The 21416-nt window shown below is 38.9% G+C and overlaps 2 protein-coding genes across 3 annotated transcripts in view; one reads left to right on the top strand and one right to left on the bottom strand.

The window, feature by feature from the left end:
- Positions 1 to 280: 280 nt before the first annotated feature.
- Positions 281 to 18106, top strand: LOC107722453 (nuclear pore complex protein Nup205-like). The gene is made up of 41 exons (XM_016530809.1): positions 281 to 403; positions 1532 to 1674; positions 1823 to 1994; positions 2105 to 2249; positions 2419 to 2578; positions 2667 to 2895; positions 3054 to 3218; positions 3446 to 3621; positions 3811 to 3927; positions 4146 to 4283; positions 4480 to 4630; positions 4730 to 4938; positions 5414 to 5596; positions 5771 to 5821; positions 6099 to 6185; positions 6577 to 6580; positions 6718 to 6907; positions 8437 to 8557; positions 8640 to 8718; positions 8803 to 8967; positions 9062 to 9186; positions 9289 to 9403; positions 11486 to 11635; positions 11709 to 11783; positions 11887 to 12044; positions 12152 to 12232; positions 12315 to 12506; positions 12581 to 12785; positions 12904 to 13002; positions 13595 to 13740; positions 13821 to 14134; positions 14225 to 14363; positions 14825 to 14951; positions 15029 to 15102; positions 15319 to 15450; positions 16549 to 16654; positions 16731 to 16888; positions 16983 to 17112; positions 17256 to 17360; positions 17453 to 17511; positions 17761 to 18106. Exons 1-41 carry the CDS (start codon positions 376 to 378, stop codon positions 17911 to 17913), a joined length of 5556 nt encoding a protein of 1851 aa, XP_016386295.1. The 5' UTR covers positions 281 to 375; the 3' UTR covers positions 17914 to 18106.
- Positions 18107 to 18208: 102 nt separating this feature from the next.
- The window catches only part of LOC107722468 (FYVE, RhoGEF and PH domain-containing protein 4-like), a 45742-nt gene continuing 42534 nt past the window's right edge, over positions 18209 to 21416 (bottom strand). For both annotated transcript variants that reach the window (XM_016530824.1, XM_016530823.1), the window contains 2 exons: positions 21125 to 21265; positions 18209 to 21035 (listed from right to left, as the gene is read on the bottom strand). In XM_016530824.1, the coding sequence (XP_016386310.1) occupies positions 20784 to 21035; positions 21125 to 21265 (393 nt within the window). In that variant the 3' untranslated portion in view covers positions 18209 to 20783. The remainder of the gene's footprint in view (positions 21036 to 21124; positions 21266 to 21416) is intronic.

Here is a 21416-nt window from a genome sequence, read left to right as displayed (position 1 = left end):
TAACACGTACCATGTGACAACGTTGACGCTGATGAGGCGGCAGTCGGAAATAACAATACGGTGACAATAAATACAATATAAATATTATAAAATAAAAATATATTGTTTGGTCCAGTTGTTTCTGACCAATTATTTACAACTGTCGTTCCACTAAATTCCTGATTTCATCAATAATTGATTTCATGCCGACTGCAATTCTACCCACTTTTATTTTAAACCATGTTGTCAAAAAACTCAACAAAGAAATAAATAATATAGACGACAAAAAAATACACAAATGTGAATGCAAAATAAACACTTTACAAAAGAAACCGAAAGTCATGTTTTCACACCGGCAAAATTCGGGGCAGCCCTGAGCCCTCTCACGCTTCAGACATGGCGACGCAGATGGCGGTAAATTCAGGTATTAATTTAAATATTCTATATTATAAACATACTTCATATTTTTCTACAGCATAGAGTATTGACTAATGCACTGGGCATTTAAACTAATGTAATTCAACAGATTTAAAGTACAAATACTTCGTCAGCTCCACGTTACCTTCATTAGTAAATATGCTTAAAGTGTGTACGTTAGCTATATGCGTCACACTACATTCATTATTATCTATCCACAATATTGCTATTATTAATATTATTATTATAGGAAATGTTGCGATAAGACCATTATTTCTGTGTGACTAGACAGAGCAGTTTATTTGAAACATTAATGTCTCTTAAGACTAACTTTTGAATATGGTCTTTACTGGTAAATAAGGTTAATAATAAATGGCCAAGATAATGTCTCATTTAAGTTTAAAATGTGCATTTAGAAATGAAGTTTAAGGTGGTTTTATTATATAGTTACTTGTGAGTCTTTTTTTGCGGCATGGCATCTATTTTTTTCCACCACTTCCAGTCATCGGTGGACTGTCGTAACAGTGAATGTTGATGCTTCATATGTGTGTTTTGACAACGTCCTGTGTTAACGACGGTCACGCAATAATAATCAATCACTACTTTTTATGTAAAATCAACTAAAAAAAAGTTGCATTAAAGACATTTTGTGACCAATTGTTTATTACAAATTAAACAGGAATTACCAATTCAGATAATACACCACGTAGCTTTAAAACAGCCCACCACACTACTTTCTGATTGGTAATGTGTATACAGAAATTATTATATAGTTACTTGTGAGTCTTTTTTTGCGGCATGGCATCTATTTTTTTCCACCACTTCCAGTCATCGGTGGACTGTCGTAACAGTGAATGTTGATGCTTCATATGTGTGTTTTGACAACGTCCTGTGTTAACGACGGTCACGCAATAATAATCAGTCACTACTTTTTATGTAAAATCAACTAAAAAAAAAGTTGCATTAAAGACATTTTGTGACCAATTGTTTATTACAAATTAAACAGGAATTACAAATTCAGATAATACACCACGTAGCTTTAAAACAGCCCACCACACTACTTTCTGATTGGTAATGTGTATACAGAAATAATTTATTATATAAATGTTTTGTGACATTGTGAATCTGTTTGCAGGAGCCAGTCTGTGGGGCCCGCTGAAGGAGCTCTGGGAAGCTGTAGAGGGGGCCATATGGAGACGACAGCCAGAGAGTGTTCATCTTTTAGATCTGCAGTTGAAGAAACACAAACCTTCCTTCCTCACCCTCTTCAAAAACCCAGTAGGTTTTACTTTCTATAGATTCAAAACATTTCATGTGGAAAACTCTAATTGTACTGTAATTAAGTTTGATGTATTACTTGTAAAATGATTCAGAGTTTCAAAATGCATCCTTTGTTGTAAAATACAATATTTTTTTTGCAAAACAGATGAAGAGTGCAGAACAGAGAGAGAAGGTACGGAAAGCCAGCACAGAAGGCATTGCTATTCAGGGCCAGCAAGGAGTACGACTACTTCCTGAGCAGCTTATCTCGGAAGCCTTCATCCTTAGTGACCTTTTTGACCTGGGAGAACTAGCTGCCCTTGAACTGCTGTTGGCAGGTACACACACTGCACATACACATTTAGTACTACTGAACTGCACATTGCTCATACTGTATCATTGCAGTGAATTTACTATGCGATAATGTGATCTTTATGTGTATTTTCAGGAGAGCACCAGCAGCCTCATTTTCCCGGCCTGTCTCGAGGCCTGGTGGCTGTGCTCCTTTACTGGGATGGCAAACGCTGTGTGGCAAACTCCCTTCGCTCGCTCATCCAGTCCAGACACGGGAAGACGTTCACGCTTGACTTGAGGTTTGTTGCTTTTCCTTCATGCTACAAGATCTAGCTCATTCTCCCATGCTTCTTTCCTTTTTAGGAAACATTTTATCCAAGAGGTTGACAGATTATTGATCGCACACTTCAACAACTCCCAGGATAATGGAAATGTGAATCTGTGTTGTCATGTTTTCTTTCCTTGTAGTCCTGAATTGGTGAATCTCACTACACGGTTCACGGATGAGCTGATGGCTCAGGGATTGACCAAACAAATCCTGAACTTGATCTCAGATATCAGTGTGACTCGTGAGTTTGAGAGGCTTCAGAAAGAGCGGGGCCTTGGCAATGAGAAACACAGAAAAGAGGTAAAGCATCCTGTGCAAATTGATGATAATTACATATGCAAATTATGTAAATGGCCAGTTTATAGTAACTGTTATTCATATGGTACAGGTATCCGACCTCATCAAAGAGTGCCGACAGTCACTAGCAGAGTGTTTGTTTGCATGGACATGCCAGTCACCTCTAAGCAAAGAGGACACCCTGACCCTCATCGGTCACTTGGAGACGGTGACAGCCGAAGCTGATGGCTCATTGGATAGCGTTAACCTTGCTTTAGTCATGGCGTTGCTTTATTGCCTGGATGTTAGTTTTCTGGAGCAAGGAACAGAGGATAGAGAAGGTATTCATGCTTTATTGTGACCATCTTTGGTAGCTATAAATGCTTTATTATGATCCACACTCATATAAGTATGATTAATAGAAAATATAGGTTGTTTATTTCCTAGTAGAGTAGGAAATACTATGTTTTCACAAACCCATTTTTTGTGTGTTCATTAGACTTGCTCCAGGCCTTGCCTCTACTGACGGAGAAGCAGTATGTGGCAGCGGTGCACAGTCGGTTGGTGGAGGGTCAGGCCTGGAAGCTTCCTGGACTGCAGGCAGTGGTGCAGCTGGCCTGGGCTCTGTCTCTGAGAGCCGTGTCACAGCTTCCACAGGGTGCAGGTATCACGCCTTTCATAGCTCAGGCTATTGTTAATTTCAAAATCGATTTTACTTTAGCTCTCATGATCTCTCATGATACGTCATAGGTACTGTGCCTTTGCGTGATCTCTATATACAGTACAATAGTTTGTTATAGTAGATGCAATTAGCAGCTAAACCCCGAAAATGCATGAAGTCGCTTTATAGGTTAATATACTCTCTCCTACTTTTGTTCATTTTCTTTTCAGCTCTAGTGGAGTTCACCGAGGCAGATGAGGCTCTGGCAGACCAGGCGCTGTTGGGAGGTGTCTTCCTCTTCCTGACAGAGGGCATCCTAGGAAGCGATGGCTTCAGCCAAGAAGAATTCTACACCCGCCGGCTGCATTCCCTCATTACAGATTTCCTGGCTCTCATGCCAATGAAGGTGTGAGGAGAAATGCTTGGAAAGTTCAAAAGAACAGCATTTATTTGAAATAGAAATCTTTTGTAACATTATAAATTACTTTACTCTCACTTTTGATTGATTAAATTCATCCTTATTTCTCTGTACAAAATTATACTCATGTTAATTAGTGTGTATGGAGATAAGTTAAGCGAAGAGTGTTATTTGCAGGTGAAGCAGTTGCGTAACCGTGCTGATGAAGATGCTCGACTGATCCACATGGCTCTGCAGATGGGCAGCGAGCCGCCATCATCTCTACGCAAGGACCTGGACCACCTCATGATACTTGTGAGCTTCCCTTTACATTTATCACATAGTACATACATATAGAATTCTTCATCATTGAAAATCTCTGTAAAGCCAGGAAATGACTTGCATCATCACATATTGCTCCTAAAATTTAATTCATGTTATTTTAATAGGTAATAGCATTGTCACTCAACAGCACTTTTGAACTCTTGTAATTAATGCTGAAGAATGGTGTTTTTTTGTTGTTGTTGTTTCAGATTGGAGAGTTTTACAGTAAAGATCCATTTGAACTTGAGCTGGCCCTGGAGTTCTGGTGTCCATCAGAGTCTCTTCATCACACTTCACTCACCGGATCTTTTCTTGGAGTACCTCTCCAAAGACCCCCTCACAAACAGGTGTGAGAAGAAACCTCATTTTTGCTCATCCTACAATATAAACTTCCTAAAAATATTTAAGGGTGATGAGAAATAGTAATTAACTATGTGGGTTGGTAAATGAAACATTACTGGTATTAAACTCCACAGTGTATTATTCATCACCACTGCTTTGAATAAAGTTCAAATTCCAGTATATATTTGTGTGTTACCTCAGGTGGTTCTCTCCAAGTTTGTGCGTCAGATGTGTGATCTGCTCCCTGCTACTCTCTACATCCCTTACTTGCGCATGCTGAAAGGGCTTGCTAATGGTCATCAGTGTTCCCACTACTGCTTTAGTCTGCTTAAAACCAATGGAGCTCCACACGGTAACTGCACCCTCAGATCTTAAAAGAGAATGGTGTGATATGAGTGCTGTGGTAAGTCGTGTGCACTACCATATAAGTTTGTTTATATGGCTGTTTCAGGAGAGAACCGGCAGGCTGGAGTGTCGGGCAGTGTTGTGTCATGGGAGCACTTTTTCCATTCTCTCATGCTCTACCATGAGAACCTGCGACGAGATGTGCCCAGTGCCGACAGCATGCAGTACCGCCACCCACCCATCAGAGGCATCACTCAGAGAGAGCTAGAAGGCCTCACAGCGTTCCTCCAGCTGCTCACCACTATCATCACCTGGGTATAGAACACATACATCACAATATAATGACTGATTGAACAGTTTCAATTCTAAATTGAAATGTTGTGTAAAATAAGTCTTTTAATTTCAGAAGGTATACATTTCATTAAACTTTATTGTACATCAATATTATATTGGCTATCACTCACCCTGCTTTCTAGATATCGACCAGTTAATTATTATTTTTTTTTTGTAGATGAGTGAACGTTTTGACTAAGTATTATTTGTAGCATACCTCTCTGAAGCATAGTTTATGAAAATGATTGGCCCTTTTCACTTTCATTTCAAAGCAAAAAAAAAAACATTAAAATTGAAATATTCCGGAATCAACATTAAATCTAATTGAATATGAATCAGAACTTGTGAATCAGAATCAAATAAGGGAACCAGTGCTAATGATCAGCCCTCATCACATCATCAAGCAGATGAAATTGCTCTCAATATCAGTGTTCAGATATGTCCTTATATTTTTCAGAGTGAGAACGCGCGTCTGGCTCTTTGTGAACACCCTCAATGGACGCCTGTGGTGGTGATGCTGGGATTGCTGCAGTGCAGTGTTCAGCCCGTGCTGAAAGCTCAAGTCTTGCATGCTCTTGCTGCCTTTGGCAAATCTCCTGAGATCGCTGCCTCCCTCTGGCAATCACTGGAGTACACACAGGTTGACTAAAACCTCATCCTATAATGCCAAACTGACCTACAATAGAAGAATAAATGTATAAACAGTGTATTAAACTTCAGTATAAACAGTGTGGATTTCCCACTTATGTGTGTTTTTAATTGAGTTGACTTTAATTATTATGTTATTGATCATTGTTGTATTTTTCCCTCTCAGATCCTGCAGACAGTGAAAGTTCCTGGACAGAGACAGGCTGCTGGGATTGAGGTTAACTGTGTTTCTTGTTGCATATACTGCTGGTGTTAGGCCTGCATGATTTAGGGGCGAAAAAATTCTACTTGTGGTTTTTCTGATAACAATTGTAATAAATAGTTAATAAATAGCAATAATTGTTATAAATGTTATTATTTTTAAAGCTCTATATTTGCTGTGCTTATTTGTAGGGCTTTACAATTTGCCCCTAAATTTTATGCTTATATATATATATATATATATAGCATATATGTCCTTTTATTTTGGCACTAATTAAATTTTTCTCTAACAGGTGGAGCTGAATGAGATTGAATCGAGCTGTGAGGAGTATCCTCTCACAAGGGCCTTTTGTCATCTGATCAGTACTCTGGTAGAGAGTGCACTTCAATAAATTCTGTTCTTTTGAACTTTCTATTCATCAAAGAATCCTGAATTTTTTTTTTTTAATTTATAATAATAAGAAATGTTTCTTGAGCACCAAATCAGCATATTAGTATGATTTCCGAAGGATCATGTGACGCTGAAGTCTGGAGTAATGATGCTGAAAATTCAGCTTTGCATCACAGGAATAAATGACATTTTAAAATATATTAAAATGGAAAACAGTTATTTTAAATTGGAATAATATTTCACAGTATTAGTGTTTTTACTCTGTTTGAACAAATAAATGCAGCCTTGATAAGTATAAGAGACTTCTTTCAAAAATATTAAACATTTGAATGGTAGTGTATGTATTTATAATTGTTTGACATTTCTATTTGCCTTTAAAGTTTAGTTATTAACTTTATATTTAATATAATTTTTTTTTAGCAAATTAATTGAGACTAAATGCTTAATGATTTCAGCATTTCTGGATATGGATCAGTTTGTGTGTATTTGTTGATGACATTATGCTGTTGCCATTGTTGTAGGTAAAAAGCAGTTGGAGTCGGCAGTGCTACACTGTCTGTGTTTGTTGGAGCTGGCTCTGCAGAAGGAGGTGACATTCATGGATCTGCTGAGAGAAAGTCAGACATCGCTACTTGTCTCTCCTGTGGAACAGCTCCTGCAGGGTGTCAGTGCTCAGAGCAGACGGGCTGATCACATCACCAACATTGCCAGGTCTCCTTCTTCCTTATTTATACATATCTGTCATATATTGTTCTAGGGCTGTGCAGTTAATCGAAATTCAGTTTCGATTTCGGCCTCCAACGATTATGAAAATACAGTAATCAAGATAAAACGATTATTGCGCCCCATTCCACCCCCTTTCCAGCGCAGCGGTGCTCTTTCGTTCCTCCATAAAAGCCCAATTTCACGTGCAAATCAGTAAAATCATGTAATGAGACTTTTGCCAAATGGGACGTGCTCGATTTATTTAAGTTGATTAGATTTATTTATGTTTTTAAAAGCGTGAAAGAGAACTTGCGCTTCCTCGGGAAGATTGTTACTGTGCATGCGCTCAGAGACGGAACACAAACGGACATGTAAAGTAAGTAATCTTTTAGCGCCTAAACTGTAAAATACACACAAAAATGCGGCGCTTAGTGATTATTCACGTAAACCCTCGTCGGTTATGTAATAAATGAATGTAAAGTAACGAGACTTTTGCAAAACGGGACGTGCTTGATTTATTTAAGTTGATTAGATTTATTTATGTTTTTAAAAGCGTGAAAGAGAACTTGCGCTTCCTCGGGAAGATTGTTACTGTGCATGCGCTCAGAGACGGAACACAAACGGACATGTAAAGTAAGTCATCTTTTAGCGCCTAAACTGTCAAATACACACAAAAATGCGGCGCTTAGTGATTATTCACGTAAACCGTCGTCGGTTATGTAATAAATGAATGTAAAGAGTTGAGAATGAAAATACTTGTGTAACATTAAATTGGATCCGTGCGGCTCTTAAAGTGATAGCGGGCTATATTCCTGCTGCCTACTGTGTGCTTAATATTAATCAAACAACAAAAGACAATCAAAATCACTCACTGCTCTTGACTGAAGGACTTTTGTAGCTTTAATAAGAAACAAAGGAAGTTTAATTATTACAGTGAAGACTATGCTGTTTTATTTTACATTGGCTTATACAATTTCTCTAGTAGGCTGTTAACTGAATACTTTAGACTTGCATTAAAAAAACTTAAAGCACAGTTTGTTTCATTTGTATATTTTTTATTCTATTGTATTCTTTTGCTTTTTTATTACTGGCATTGTATTCCTTTGCTTTTTTTAAATTACTGGCAGTTTAATTATTTTTAATAATTTTGAGGACCTTTTTTGTTGTTGTTTTTTAACTAATATTAGTTACTCTGGTATTCTGCTGTGGTATTGAGAATTGTAACATTTCGCTGGTCTCTAAAATGTAGATGTCATAGCAACCTTATTTACAGAAAATATATATTTGATATATATCACTATCTTTAAATAAATCTTTCATATAAAGTTTTGGTCATATGGCCCACTAATAATCGTTTTAAATAATCGTGATTACAATATTGACCAAAATAATCTTGATTATGATTTTTGTCATAATCGAGCAACCTTTCTATTGTTCCCAGCAAAATAATTTCCCCCCAAATCATGTCAGGAATGCTTTAATCTGTGTCTGATTCAACAATACATGGGCTGATTTGACTTGTTTGGCCTTCACAGGTACCTGTACCACAGCAGCTCGAACCCTGATGCTGCTTTCCAGAGTGCCAAGATTCTGCGCCGTATTGCACGTTACCCAAACATCCAGGCCAGACTGGTTGGAGACTTCACACATGATCAGGTAAGAGACCTCACATTGTCTATTGGTAATACAAATAATTGGGGTTGCTTTAAATATGACAAAACTGTTTTGTAATGAGCAGGTGGTGAGTGAGAAGTTGATGGCTGGTTTTGTGGAGTGTCTGGACAGTGAGGAAGCTCAGGAGGGAGTAGCCGCAGATGGTGAGTCCTTATCTTGAAAAAAGCCAAATATCATCTATAAATGGTTTAAAGCGGCATTTAAGAACCTTTTTTCTCTTTGTTCAGACTCAGACCCTGAGAAACGGGGGGCCAGGATTCGTCATGAAACCAAGATCCACATCCTGAACCTTCTGATCACCTCTCTGGAGCTAAAGGGCCCCAATCTTGGCTTGTATCTGCTGGGCTATGAAGTGAAGAAGCCAGTTTCCTCCACTAACCTGCAGGACCCAGGTAAGATCTCAGCTTGACTCATAATCAGATTTAGGACTCTTATGTGTACCATGCTATGCCTGAAACAGTTTGGTCTTGTGACTACATCAATAAGGTGTTCTTGGCTGTCCACGGAGCTGCCTGCATGCGATCCTCAGTCTGCTCCAGAGGGGCAGCGAGTGGCGCACTGGACCTGTGCTCACCAAACAGGCCCCTCAACTAGCTGAACTCTTCTACCAGGTACACACTGTTTAACTAATTTACATACAGACATTGTGATGCCTTTTGTGTCACGTTAAAGTATCTATTTTGTGTCTCTGTGTGTGTTTGTGTACGTACCAGGTGATCTATCAGCTGTGTGCCTGTCCTGACACTTCTGGGCCCACCATGCGTTACCTCAGGACCAGTCAGGACTTCCTGTTCTCTCATCTGCAGCACCTGCCTTTCATTCTACCAGGTATGCTTTTGATCTTGACAGACTAGTGTGTCCATGACATCTGGTGGGAGATGTTTCTGAAGCAGCAGATCAGCATATTAGAACGTTTTCTGAAAGATCAGTGACACTGAAGGGTGGTGGCTGCTGAAAATTCAGCTTTGCCATTACAGGAATAAATACATTTTAAAATATATTAAAATAGAAAACACTTATTTTAACGGCGTGTCTATTTACACTAAGTGCAAATAGCCCGTCTTGTTGGCAGTTGGCACACCAACGTGTGATTGGGCTAGTCAGCATTACAAAAGACAAAAGTAAGTTGTTTTTTCCAGTGGCGCAGATGGTAAAGCGTGTGTTGTACTCATTTTGATGCGATCGACCCAGGTTCGAATCCGCCTTTTGGCAAACTTTTTTTCTCCTTTTTCAAATTTCAAATCACATCAGAAAAGCATTTATTTTCAATAAAAATGAAGGAAATAATCAAAAAGTTGAAAATAAATTATCGGGTAGGGTTAGTTAGGGTAGGTGTAGGGAGGGCTTTATTGTCCCAATAAGGTGGCATCCATTTAATAATTTGAATTAAAAACTGCTATTTGCTATAATCTATTTGTGTACAGACAGTTACATTAAATATAAACAATAATTTCACTTCACAATTAAAAAAACTGCCTTCAACATATTTAACAACTCAGTAGTATTTCTTATATAAGGAAAACAAATAATAAAATAATTTCTTTATGGTTAATTAATGCAAATGAAAAATCATTCGCTTTGGATATGAACATTAAATATACACTAGAAATGAGAACTTTCCTTTAACAAAGAAATATCTATATTGCATTTGTAATGCATTAAGTTTAACATCATAAAGCACATACACATTATGATTTTAATTCCTGCTTCCTGACACCTGACATCTCTTTTCTTCAACCAGTGCATCAACATCAGCAACCAGTTTTTGAGCCGTTGCCACTCTCATAATGTCATTTAGATGTCTGTGGCTGTGTCCGAAATCGCCCCCTATACCCTTAAATAGGGCACTATTTGAGGGAACAGCCATTTTTAGTGGTGTCCGAAACCATAGTGGACGTTCTCGAGTGCACTCATTCAATCCCACAATGCACTGCAAAAACGAGTGTACAACTGGTGCACGCTCAACGGCTAGAGAATGCCCATAATGCACCGTGAGAGTCACGCGCCGAATGAATTCGCGCATCTCGCCAGAAGATGGCGCCCGCAGCTGAATAATCAATCCGTTCATTTTTACAAAGCGCTCATCCATGGCGTACAGCATATGTACAACACGGGTATAAATTCATTGTAAATTGATTATTAAATTGTTTGATTTGGGTTTATACATAATTTCCGTGACAGAGTTCAAGATAAATCCTTTAATCTTACTACTGGAGCTGCTAGTTTGCTAGTTTCAAATGATTAATAAACAGCAAGCACAAACTATGCAAAAGCGGCATTCCTTCCGGTGCACTCAGTGTCCGAATTCACTACTCGTTTTCATTCACTCCTTCTAGTGAACTGAATTAGTGGCCTAATGTAGGCAATAGTGAATGAGGGTATAGGGGGCGATTTCATAGAATCTATAGCTATTTGCACTTAGTGTAAATAGCATCTATCGCTGAGAAAATATGCTATTTTCACCTAGTGTAAATAGCATATAATTGCTTAGTGACTTAGACACAGCCTTAGTGTAAATAGCCTCTATCTCTACTTACACTTAGTGCAAATAGCCGCTGCCTTTAAATTGTACTTATATTTCACAATATTAAAGTTTTTACTATATTTTTGACCAAATAAATGCAGCCTTGGTGAACATAAGACACTTTGGCAAAAAAAATAAAAAATCCAGACTTTTGAATCTTAGTGTAATATTCATTTCAAACATGTTATTTATTATTAGCAATTTGATATTGTTGACAGTAAAACAGCCACTCAGATTATGGATTTAGTGTGCCATTCAGACACCTTTTACATATTTTTATCTTTCATTTGATTTGCAATGCACTAATCATAATTTCATATACTATTTAGGGAGGATAGCATGCAAATTAGTATCCCTCTGATTGATTCCGTCTTTATGTCCCACAGAGAATGAGATTGCTGCTCTGTCTCAGATGTCCTGGCTGATGAAGACTGCAGCCATTGAGCTCAGAGTGACATCACTGAACCGTCAGCGCTCTCACACACAGAGACTGCTCAACCTCCTCCTGGATGACCAGCCACACACATTACATGCCGGTAATACATACACCCAAAGTTCCTCACGATGACCAGCCACATTGAAGTAAACGCAACTGAATCTGTCTTGTAGCAGATGGAGAGACAGGCATGGAAGAGGAGAGTAGATCAGTCAGTGGTTTCTTGCATTTTGGCACCGTCTCCAAAGGTAAGAGAAAGTCTGGTTATGTTGCAGTTTGTTCTGACGCTTTAGAAAGGAAGGAGCCATCTGATTTTGAATATAATTAGTTAATCATTCATTGCTCTTTTAGTACGCGGGAGGCTGCTGAGTGTTTTGGATGCCATAGACTTCAGTCAGGAGGCCCCGGAGCTTCTGCAGCTGGACTTCTTTGAGCGTGCTCAGATTGAGCAGGTCATCACCAACTGTGAACACGTCAACGAGCAGGGACACACGGTCTGCAACGTCAAGGTATGTGGATGGCTCACTGATTTCCTGCATGCATTAGACCTTATACTGTCATTTATTTATTATAAGAATATACAATTAATATTTTCATTGTTTCATCATGTTTTCAGTTGCTCCATCGAGTTTTAGTTGCAGAGATCAATGCACTGCAGGGCATGGCGGCCATTGGGCAAAGACCACTGCTGTTGGAGGTGAGTGTGTCTCTGATATTTGCAGGCAAGCATTACAATTTGTATTTTTTTTTCATGGTGCTGATTGTTTTGTCGGTATCAGGAGGTGAACTCAATCCTGCAGCAGGTGGTGGAGAGGAACCGCGTGCGGTGTAGTCTCAGTGCAAAGCGTCATGCTCTGCAGAGCTGGAGGAGTCTGGTGGAGACCATCCTCACGGCCTGTCCTTCAGAGCTCATCCCAGCCGACCAGCGCCAGCTGATCATCAGAGACCTGCTGCTGGATCTGCACGACAAGGTAGGAAAACTAATGAGGAGGAAGATGCTTTTAAACGAGGAACAGCATGTGACTTGCTTCTCTCTTTCCTCTAGGTGTTATCAGAAGATGCTGCTGGTGAATTGATGCCAATTGTAGCCGGGGCGGTCTTCACATTAACAGCACAACTCAGCCAATCGGTGCTGTCTGAGCAGCAGGGGGCGGGGCCACATGGTGGCTCTGGATCAGGATTTGCTTCAATCGCTAACTCCGCCCTCCACCTCATCCTAAGGAAGCTACTGGATTTTATCTTGTGCACAGGTTAGAAGGGTTGTATTTTCAGGGTTGACTAATCCGCTAACCTGGGTAAATTAATTCCACCATGGAGGTTAAATGGTTAAACTTCGTGTTTTACTCCCTGGTGTTTGTTTACATCAAGGTGGAGGTTTCCAGCGTCTAAGGTCTCACCTTTATGGTGCTCTGCTCTACTACCTGCAAATTGCCCAGAAACCTGAGGAGCCAGAGACACTCCAGACAGGTATAGAAACACGGATATGACAAAGCAAGGGCAAAATGTTCTTTTATTCACATACACGCATACTTTCCTAGACAGCGTTTTGGGAATTTTAAGGCTTCATTTTGCAATCTAATTTTAGAAAGGTTTTGGCAACATTGCTCATACCTTTCATGGATATATCCTAGAATGTTTAATAATATTTTACTATTTGATTGCATATAATATTTAGGATTAAAATACATATAATAAATATCTAAAAATCTAATACACAGAATGTATAATAATCCTTCACTACTTTGAGTGAATATTTTATATTTTTTTATCTTATATATATTAAATTATTATATCATTTATAACAATTATATTTATTAATATATATATTATTTAATTTTCAAACATTTTAAATAATTTTTTTTAATTAATTTTAATATACCAAGTCTTTTTTTTTTTTTATTGATTTTGGAGTCTTATGTAATTCTTGTAAGGAGTGATCGTTCACAACATATCTGCCTATGAAAAGCATGTAGGCTTTAAACACTGTTCATAATGAAATTGTGTAATATATGCTAACATCTAAAAATAATATGCAAATATTATAATACTGAATTTACAGGTACCTCCATGTGGGAGCGTTTGACTGCCCCTGAAGATTGTTTCTCCAAGCTGCAGAGAGAGAACCTGGCCATCATCGAGAGCTACGGCACTGCGCTCATGGAGGTGGTGTGCAGAGACGCTTGTGACGGCCATGAGATTGGCAGGGTAAGAGCAAACAAGTCAACATCATCTTACTGAGTTATTGCGAAATTAGATAATGAATCGAGGGCATCGTCTTTTTCCAGATGCTGGCTCTGGCCGTGTTGGACCGGGTGTTGTCTATAGACAGACAGTGCCAGTGGCTGGTGTACCTGTGTAACAGCGGGTACCTGCGTGTGCTGGTTGAGAGCTTGAGACAGGACGATGTCGCCCTGCAAACTCTGCTCACACCTCAGCCTCCATTGCTCAAACCACTCTACATCTACGAGTCCAAAATGGCGTTGCTGACCCGTGTGGCTAAGACAGCACAAGGTGCGACGGAGCTCCTGCGCTGTGGGCTGGTTGGTCAGCTGGTGGAGTGTCAGGTGTTTCACATGCTCCCTCAAAATGAGGCACTCAGGTCTGTACTCTGTAATCTAGATACTAAATATAGATGAAGAAAAATGTCTCTCACTGTCATGTCATCTCACTCTCAATATCTCTCTTCCAGAGTGTTTGGGCAGAGAGATCCATCGGGGTTTATTCCTAGTCCTCTAGAGCGATACAGACAGATCCTGCTGCCTACTCTCAGACTGATGCAGGTCATCTTGACCTCCACCACCACACAGCACCAGCAGGGGGCGGCACAGGTACAAACATCCATACAATGTTTCCTTTGAAACAGGCTGAATCCAAATTCACAAATCTGCTATATACTAAACGAGTTTAGCTAGTTATGAGGGAAGTACATACTTGTATGTCGTGCTACATCTTACTGCATACTTAAGTGTGTCAGTATTGGGACATAGGTGAAGAACGTTTATTTACAATATTGTGTAGAAGTTTTGGGGTCAGCAAGATTTTTTTATGTTTTTGAAAGTAGTCTCTTATGTTCTTCAAGGCTGCATTTATTTGATCAAAAATACATTATTATTGTGAAATATTATTACAACTGAAAGTAATTATTTGAATATATTTTAACATGCAATTTATTTATGTGATAGCAAAAAATCTTTGACTTGTCATCTTTTTAAAATATTTTTTTAAAAAGCCAAATATTTTTTTAGATTTATTTTAGACAGGGAAGTAATCTGTGTGTGTTGATTTGTAGGTGCTGCAGTGGCTCATCGTTCACTCTGATGTCATTCAGTCCATCCTGCATGGTCAGGATATGAGTATGGGCGCTCTACAGGAGCTCTCTCTCCTCACTGCCATCATCAGCAAGACTGCACTGCCAGGTACAGACACTCCACAGCTGCTCAAATGCCTCATACACTGATGACTAATGCTGTGGATCTCGATTTTTTATGTTTAGGAGCTCTGGAGATGGGACAGGAAATCAACAGTGCCGCCCTTATGGAAGTACAGGGACACATCGGCAGATTCCAGGTAAAATATAGAAAAAAAAAAAAAGTCTTCGAAAGCTTATTTTTAAAAAGAAGAAAAGAATGGTTATGTGACTATAAATGGTTTAATGCAAGACATCAGACAAATCACAGTTAATAATGATGACATCAGTACTGTTGATTGCAGTTTAAAAGCTGAAATTCTGTAAATACAAGTTAATGTGTGAAGTTTACAAAATGAGCGATCTCCCTCCTTCAGCGTCAGTCGTTGTCTCTGCTGGTGCGGCTGGTGGGAACCGATCGCGCTCGCTACCTGAAGCAGATCGAGGAGACCGTCTCCCCTGGTGACCTTGCAGAAAAGAGAGAGGAAATGGAGGTTGCCATGCAACAGGTGTTACTATCTTTAGCTGGAAAACACTACACCACTTTTAAAATCGGAACACTTTTTAAATCTGCTTGGAAATGCCTGACAAATGCAATAATGTGTTCTAAAATTAAAACTAAAACCATAAATGTTGTTCCTTGAAAATATATATTAAAGAATATTTTTAAAAAAATGTTCAGCTAGTTACAAAGACATCATTTGACATTTTCTTTTAGTTTTACTTGAAGTACTGAATTAACTAAAACTGCAATAAAAATTTATAAGAACTATAGGCATATTAAAAAAAATACTAAAACTGACAAAAACATACCTTTTTTTTAAACTTTAATTTGACCTTGAAATTACAATGAAAATGTATATGAATATAAAAATTATATCCAGATATAAATATAAAATAAAAACCAATGAAAAAATGAATAAAACTATAATAATATATCAATAATGATAAAATAGCATGTCTAAAATTTGCTCAAATTATTACAAATATTTGATTACTGGTCTTATTACTTTATTTAATATTTGATCAACTGAATGGAAAAAGAGCCTAAGGTTAAAAATCTAAGTGCCCATCATACACTATGATTTTCTGTAAAAGTCTGTCAAGTCTGGCAGGCAGGCAACGACTTTTGGCAACTACTGTCAACTCCACTAGACTTTAAATCATGGCACAAATCTGGGTAAAAATTGAGTTGTTTGATCACACTTTATTTTAAGATCCAATTCTCTCGATTAACAAACCATTCCACTAGACTTTAAATCATGGCACAAATCTGGGTAAAAATTGAGTCGTTTGATCACACTTTATTTTAAGATCCAATTCTCTCGATTAACAAACCATTAACTATGACTTTTGCCTTTATAAACTCCTAAATTGCTTGTTATTAATAGTTAGTAAGGTAGTTGTTTAGTTTAGGTATTGGGTCGGAATAGGGATGTGGAATATGGTCATGCAGAATATGTGCTTTATAAGTACTAATAAACAGCCAATATGTAAATAATAGGCATGCTAATAAGCAACTAGTTAATAGTGAGAATTGGTCTCTATACTAAAGTGTTACCACCAGTAGTTTGCTTCACTGATATATGTATCATGTGATTTCTCAGATTTGTGCCAATATTATGGAGTACTGCCAGACGCTACTGCTGCAGAGCTCAGCTGAAGCCCAGTTCACTCTCTGCCTGTTCAGCCCGTCAGCAAGTGAACCAGCAGGTCAGTCTTTGTGGTCGTCTAGCGCCTGTCTCTGTCTGGCTTCTGTAACCTAACTCTGTATGTGATCATGTATCAGATGTGGCCGTTCCCTCTGCGCGGGTGCCCAGTCTGGGATTGGTTCTGCTCCTGCTGAAGAACAGCGCCACTGACTTCTTCCGATATCATGACAGCCACAGACAGAGCCTGAACAAGCTGGAGCGAGTGGAGCAGCTTCCCCCTGAGGAACTGAAGGAGGTATATCTACCAACACAGAGAATGTTGCAGTAGTACTGCCTAAAATGTGTTTGTTTGATTGTGGGATGTTTAATGTATCTTTTTATGTGCAAAGCTGTGCCAGGGTTTGGTGTCCGGTTCTGGTGGAGTGGAAAAGATCCCATCAGTGCAGAGAAACGTGCTTGCCAAGCGCCGACTCGTCCAGCTGGTCAACAACCGAGCCAAGCTTCTTGCCCTCTGCTCCTGTATCCTAACACAAAGACTGTTTGAGAAATCAAGGGATGATCCTGTTTGCTTTTCAAAATTACGTTTCTTTTGTTTCATTTTTTGAGAACTACAATCTGAATGCTGGAAACGGTTGCATGTTTTTCTTGACGTTTCTCTGAAGATATCATTGAGACATGCTTGTTTGTGATTTGGCGCCACCTAGAGTTCTACTTGCTGTACTGCACTCCCACTGACCCCAAAGACTCACTTCTGCCAGGTTTCAGAGGTCAGCCGTCTCTCATTCTAGTCTTCTTCTTTAAAGCGCAATCAGTTTTGGGTTGTTTTGCATGAGAGACTCATTTATTGCTTTCTGTGTAGATCCTAGTGGCAGCAGAGGATTAAGTGTGTCAAGAGTGAGCCAGCAAGATCTTGAACAGGTACTTTTTTTTTTCTTTTCTTTTTGCTTTGCTTCATGTTCTTTGTTCCACACTTTATTTTTTATATAAGGCTGGAGTAATGGCTGCTGCAAATTCAGCTCTGCCATCACAGGAATAAATTACAATTTTTAAATATATTCAAATAGACAAAAAGAAATACAGCCTTGGTCAGCGTAAGAAACTTCTTTCAAAAACATTTTTTAAAAAGTCTTGTTTTTGACACTTCTCTCTCTCTCTGTGTGTGTGTAGTTACAGACTGACGTGGCGAACAGCTTCAATGAGCCATTGCAGAGGAAGCTGCTGGAGGTGGAGGGTCTGTATAGCAAAACCCGCTCCCGTCACACCTTTATCCAAGCCCTGACGCGCAGGATCCGTGGCCTAGTGCATCACGCCAAAGGCTGAACACTTACATACATGTATATTCCCTCAAATAGTGCTAAACATTACTCTTTTGAATTAGGTGGCAAATAGTTGCTTTTTTGCAGTTTTGAATACTATCAATCAACACATGAAATTTTCTTGCTCTGAAGATCTCGGTATTGGATTGATTTTTTCTAAAGTGGTAAATAAATGGTTTTCCAAACAGATGATGGTTGTTTGTGATTTTTTTTTTTTTTAAATCAAGATGGTAAGTACAGTTCTTTGAGCAAGTAAAGCAGTTTTGTTTCTGGTGATTTGTGCAGTGAAGAGCAGAGGCACAAAACCATTGCAGAATAATCTTGTTTTATTTTACAAGGTACGCTTTATAGAAAACAGTAAAGTGCGTAATCTTCAGTTTCATTTGTATGTCTCGGTTTTGAGAGCTGATGTAGCTTTACTGTGGAAGGGATTCTGGGAGTGAGAACCAGCAGACTACATTCAGATCGCATGGTAAGGATTGTTTCAAATGGCAACAATGAGCACACATCCATGTTTTAATACAGAAACTCACATTTAATATACCAACCCAGTTGCTTCCATAGTTTGCCTGTAAAAATGTGTGCGTAACTACAATGTCATAGGCACGTCCCATTCAGAAAATATGGACTGTGAAATCAACAACTGATTGACAGACAAAAATATGACTACAATTCACAGCCTTGATATGTTTCAAGGTCAAGTAGCTTTTGAATTGTTCATTGTTAACACATGACAGTTTCTCAGAAACAGCAAACCAAATAGTGGTTTCTTTTCAAATAAAAATTCAGCTTAAGATTAGTGAGTGTGAAAGAAGGCCTGTAACTCACAACGTTGATGTGATGAAAGTGAAGCCAAATTAATTTCCAGTAATGCTAAGAATATGCCGATGTAAGTGTGAACGAAATACATGCTTATTTCTTAAATACAAAGGATGAATAAATGTTCCGATCTAGACTGAGAGCCTTTTTGTGCTATGTAAAATCATGCATTTCCACTATAAATTATTTTTAAATAATAAAATTATAATTACAGTATTTAAAGAACATATACATGTGTCCCTGCTCCAGCGGGCCTACTGAGTGTGATCGTGCTGCCCACAGTACAAAACCACCTCCTCACACCCATCCCCATCGGTCAACTGACTGTCTACGAATAAAAGATCCATTACAGAAACTATAACACAGATTTGATTTACAACCACTAAACTGATTCACTAAATACTGAATCTATTACCATGATTAGCGAGCTGATAAATCACACACTGTCCATCTCTGATAATGCTAAGGAATAAGTCTGCTGAGCTATTGACACCAAAGCCACAATTTAGTTCATGTTTGATTCGAAGGTCCTTTTAAATGAGAAAAAGTGAAACAGCTTATGGTGAGTGAACATTATTCACATTATCTAGACTGCTGTTGTTTCGTTTTGGGAACGAATCCGAGGTACAGCAGACTTTTGAATCTTTTAAAAGATTAATATCTGAGGCACTGCAAACCAGAGGGTGGCGTTGAAGCTCACTTGATTACATGTTATATCTGCATCCTTGTTTTAGGTTGGTTAATATTGTCCTAGGAGGGTTGCAACGGTATGATAACAGTGTCACGGCTTTGCGGTATACTGTATTCCATATTTGATTTTGTATTTAAATCAAATTTATTTTAGCTGCACGTCAGCTTTTCTTTAAGGTAAAAACTAATGCTGTAAACTAAACGTGAAAACCCTCTCAATTGAAACATTACTAATATTAAATAGTTAACCAAACTACTGAATTTAGTAAACAAAACAGATTTTGCACATAAGGTAGTTTCCATACAAACTTCAAACATATATAAATCATTATTAACAGGTTAAAGTCTTTCTCGCCAACTCTCAAACTTTCCTGAGGTAAATATGTCACGTGTTATTCACAAGCAGTTTCACTGACTTCTTTTCGTGGTTAAAACACTGATTGGGCATTAAATGAGAGCTAACATTTCAACAAGTTGTTCTAAATCTTTCAACATACCTTCTGATGTTCATTCATTTACGTTTATTTCGTGGTAATGTGTTAGTAAAGGTAAGATGATTGGTTCCCGCCTGCTCCACGCTACCGCTGTGTCTGCACGCAGATACAATCTGTCACACATTAAAGAGTGCCAAAACGCCATTTATTATCTGGATTTCGTGATAAAATTGACATAATTTGAAAGCTGAGACGTTGCTTCTTATCAAAAGTAGGTAATTGGGCTACAAGTAAACGTGAAGTTTATTCAGCCTCACATTAGATAAGCAAATTGTCAATTTCAATACCATGATACCGCTGCAACCCAACCTAAGATCAACAACGATGACAACACACAACATGTCTGCTGGCCATAATGAAGCATGCAGAGCATTTTGCATCTGAATGCAATATACTGTATATATTTGCAGTAAATTGCAATCTTGTCTTTTGAAAAGCGCTCAAGTCCTGCATATACAACTCATATATATATATTTTTTACAACGGTGTCAACACGTCTGGATTTCTGCCTCAATATGCTATACATACAACATGTAAATGTTCTGAATTGTACATTTTTTACATTAGGCTTAAAACAGTGCTGCGTCAGTATGGTGTGGTGATGAATAGCATGTCTTAGTTCCTCCATGTACACTTCACATGTGCCCCGTTTGTTTGCATCCTTTGTGAACTTCAAATCTGTCAGGTAAGGGTCAAGCTGATATCCATGTGCTTTAAAGCCCCATATTCTGGATGTGTTCAAATCCAAATGGAACTTTAGGACAACTGGACCAGCAGTGATGGCTCAGCAAACGGGAGCGTCAACACTTTTCCTGCCGACAGCACTGCCGCGTCAGTACTAAAATCTTCAACGAGAGTTTGCTCTGTTTGCTCAGACGCCATTAGAGCTCGGCTCTTGGGTGATTTCCGTAGAATGGTTGTCTTCAGGCGATTCTGGTTCCTCTCCCGTCACCGCCATACGGATCACTTTGAGCCAGCGCTGTTTCAGTTCCTCGCTCTCTGCTGCAAAGCTGTGGACTGATTTAGACTGAGATAGTCGGAAGCTCGCGGGAGGGTCGGTGGGTCTCAGGCTGTCCTCCACCTGGTAGCCGAGCAGAGGAATCGTGGACTGGGCCTTGACATCCTGTGAGGACAGTAAGTCTTAGTTTAGTAAAGGGAAGTGCTGTGCAGGAACAGAAATAGGACGGTTCAGTGAGATAAAAGCACACTGACCTGAGGTGCGCCGTACAAGTAGAGAACTAGAGCTTCTTTTTGAGGAATGACACACCAGACTTTCTGCCAGGGCTTGTTCTTCTCGCAGTACTGCAGGAAGCCACACATGATACTGTTGCCCGAGAACTGAGCAGCTTCAATCTGTGAGGGAGAAGAAGTGAAGTTTAGCACAGTAGTGTGAATGCTTTATCACTCCTGTGTGAGATGACAGCATGAATTTCATGAAGCCTGTCAAGCAGAAGCCTGTCAAGCCAGTCTGGGTCATATTTCACTTCAACATGAAAATGAAGAA

The sequence above is a fragment of the Sinocyclocheilus rhinocerous genome, unplaced genomic scaffold (assembly GCF_001515625.1).
Source record: "Sinocyclocheilus rhinocerous isolate Xijiao unplaced genomic scaffold, SAMN03320098_v1.1 scaffold604, whole genome shotgun sequence".
NCBI classification, from domain to species: Eukaryota; Metazoa; Chordata; class Actinopteri; order Cypriniformes; family Cyprinidae; genus Sinocyclocheilus; species Sinocyclocheilus rhinocerous.
This window is presented reverse-complemented; position numbering and strand designations above follow the sequence as displayed.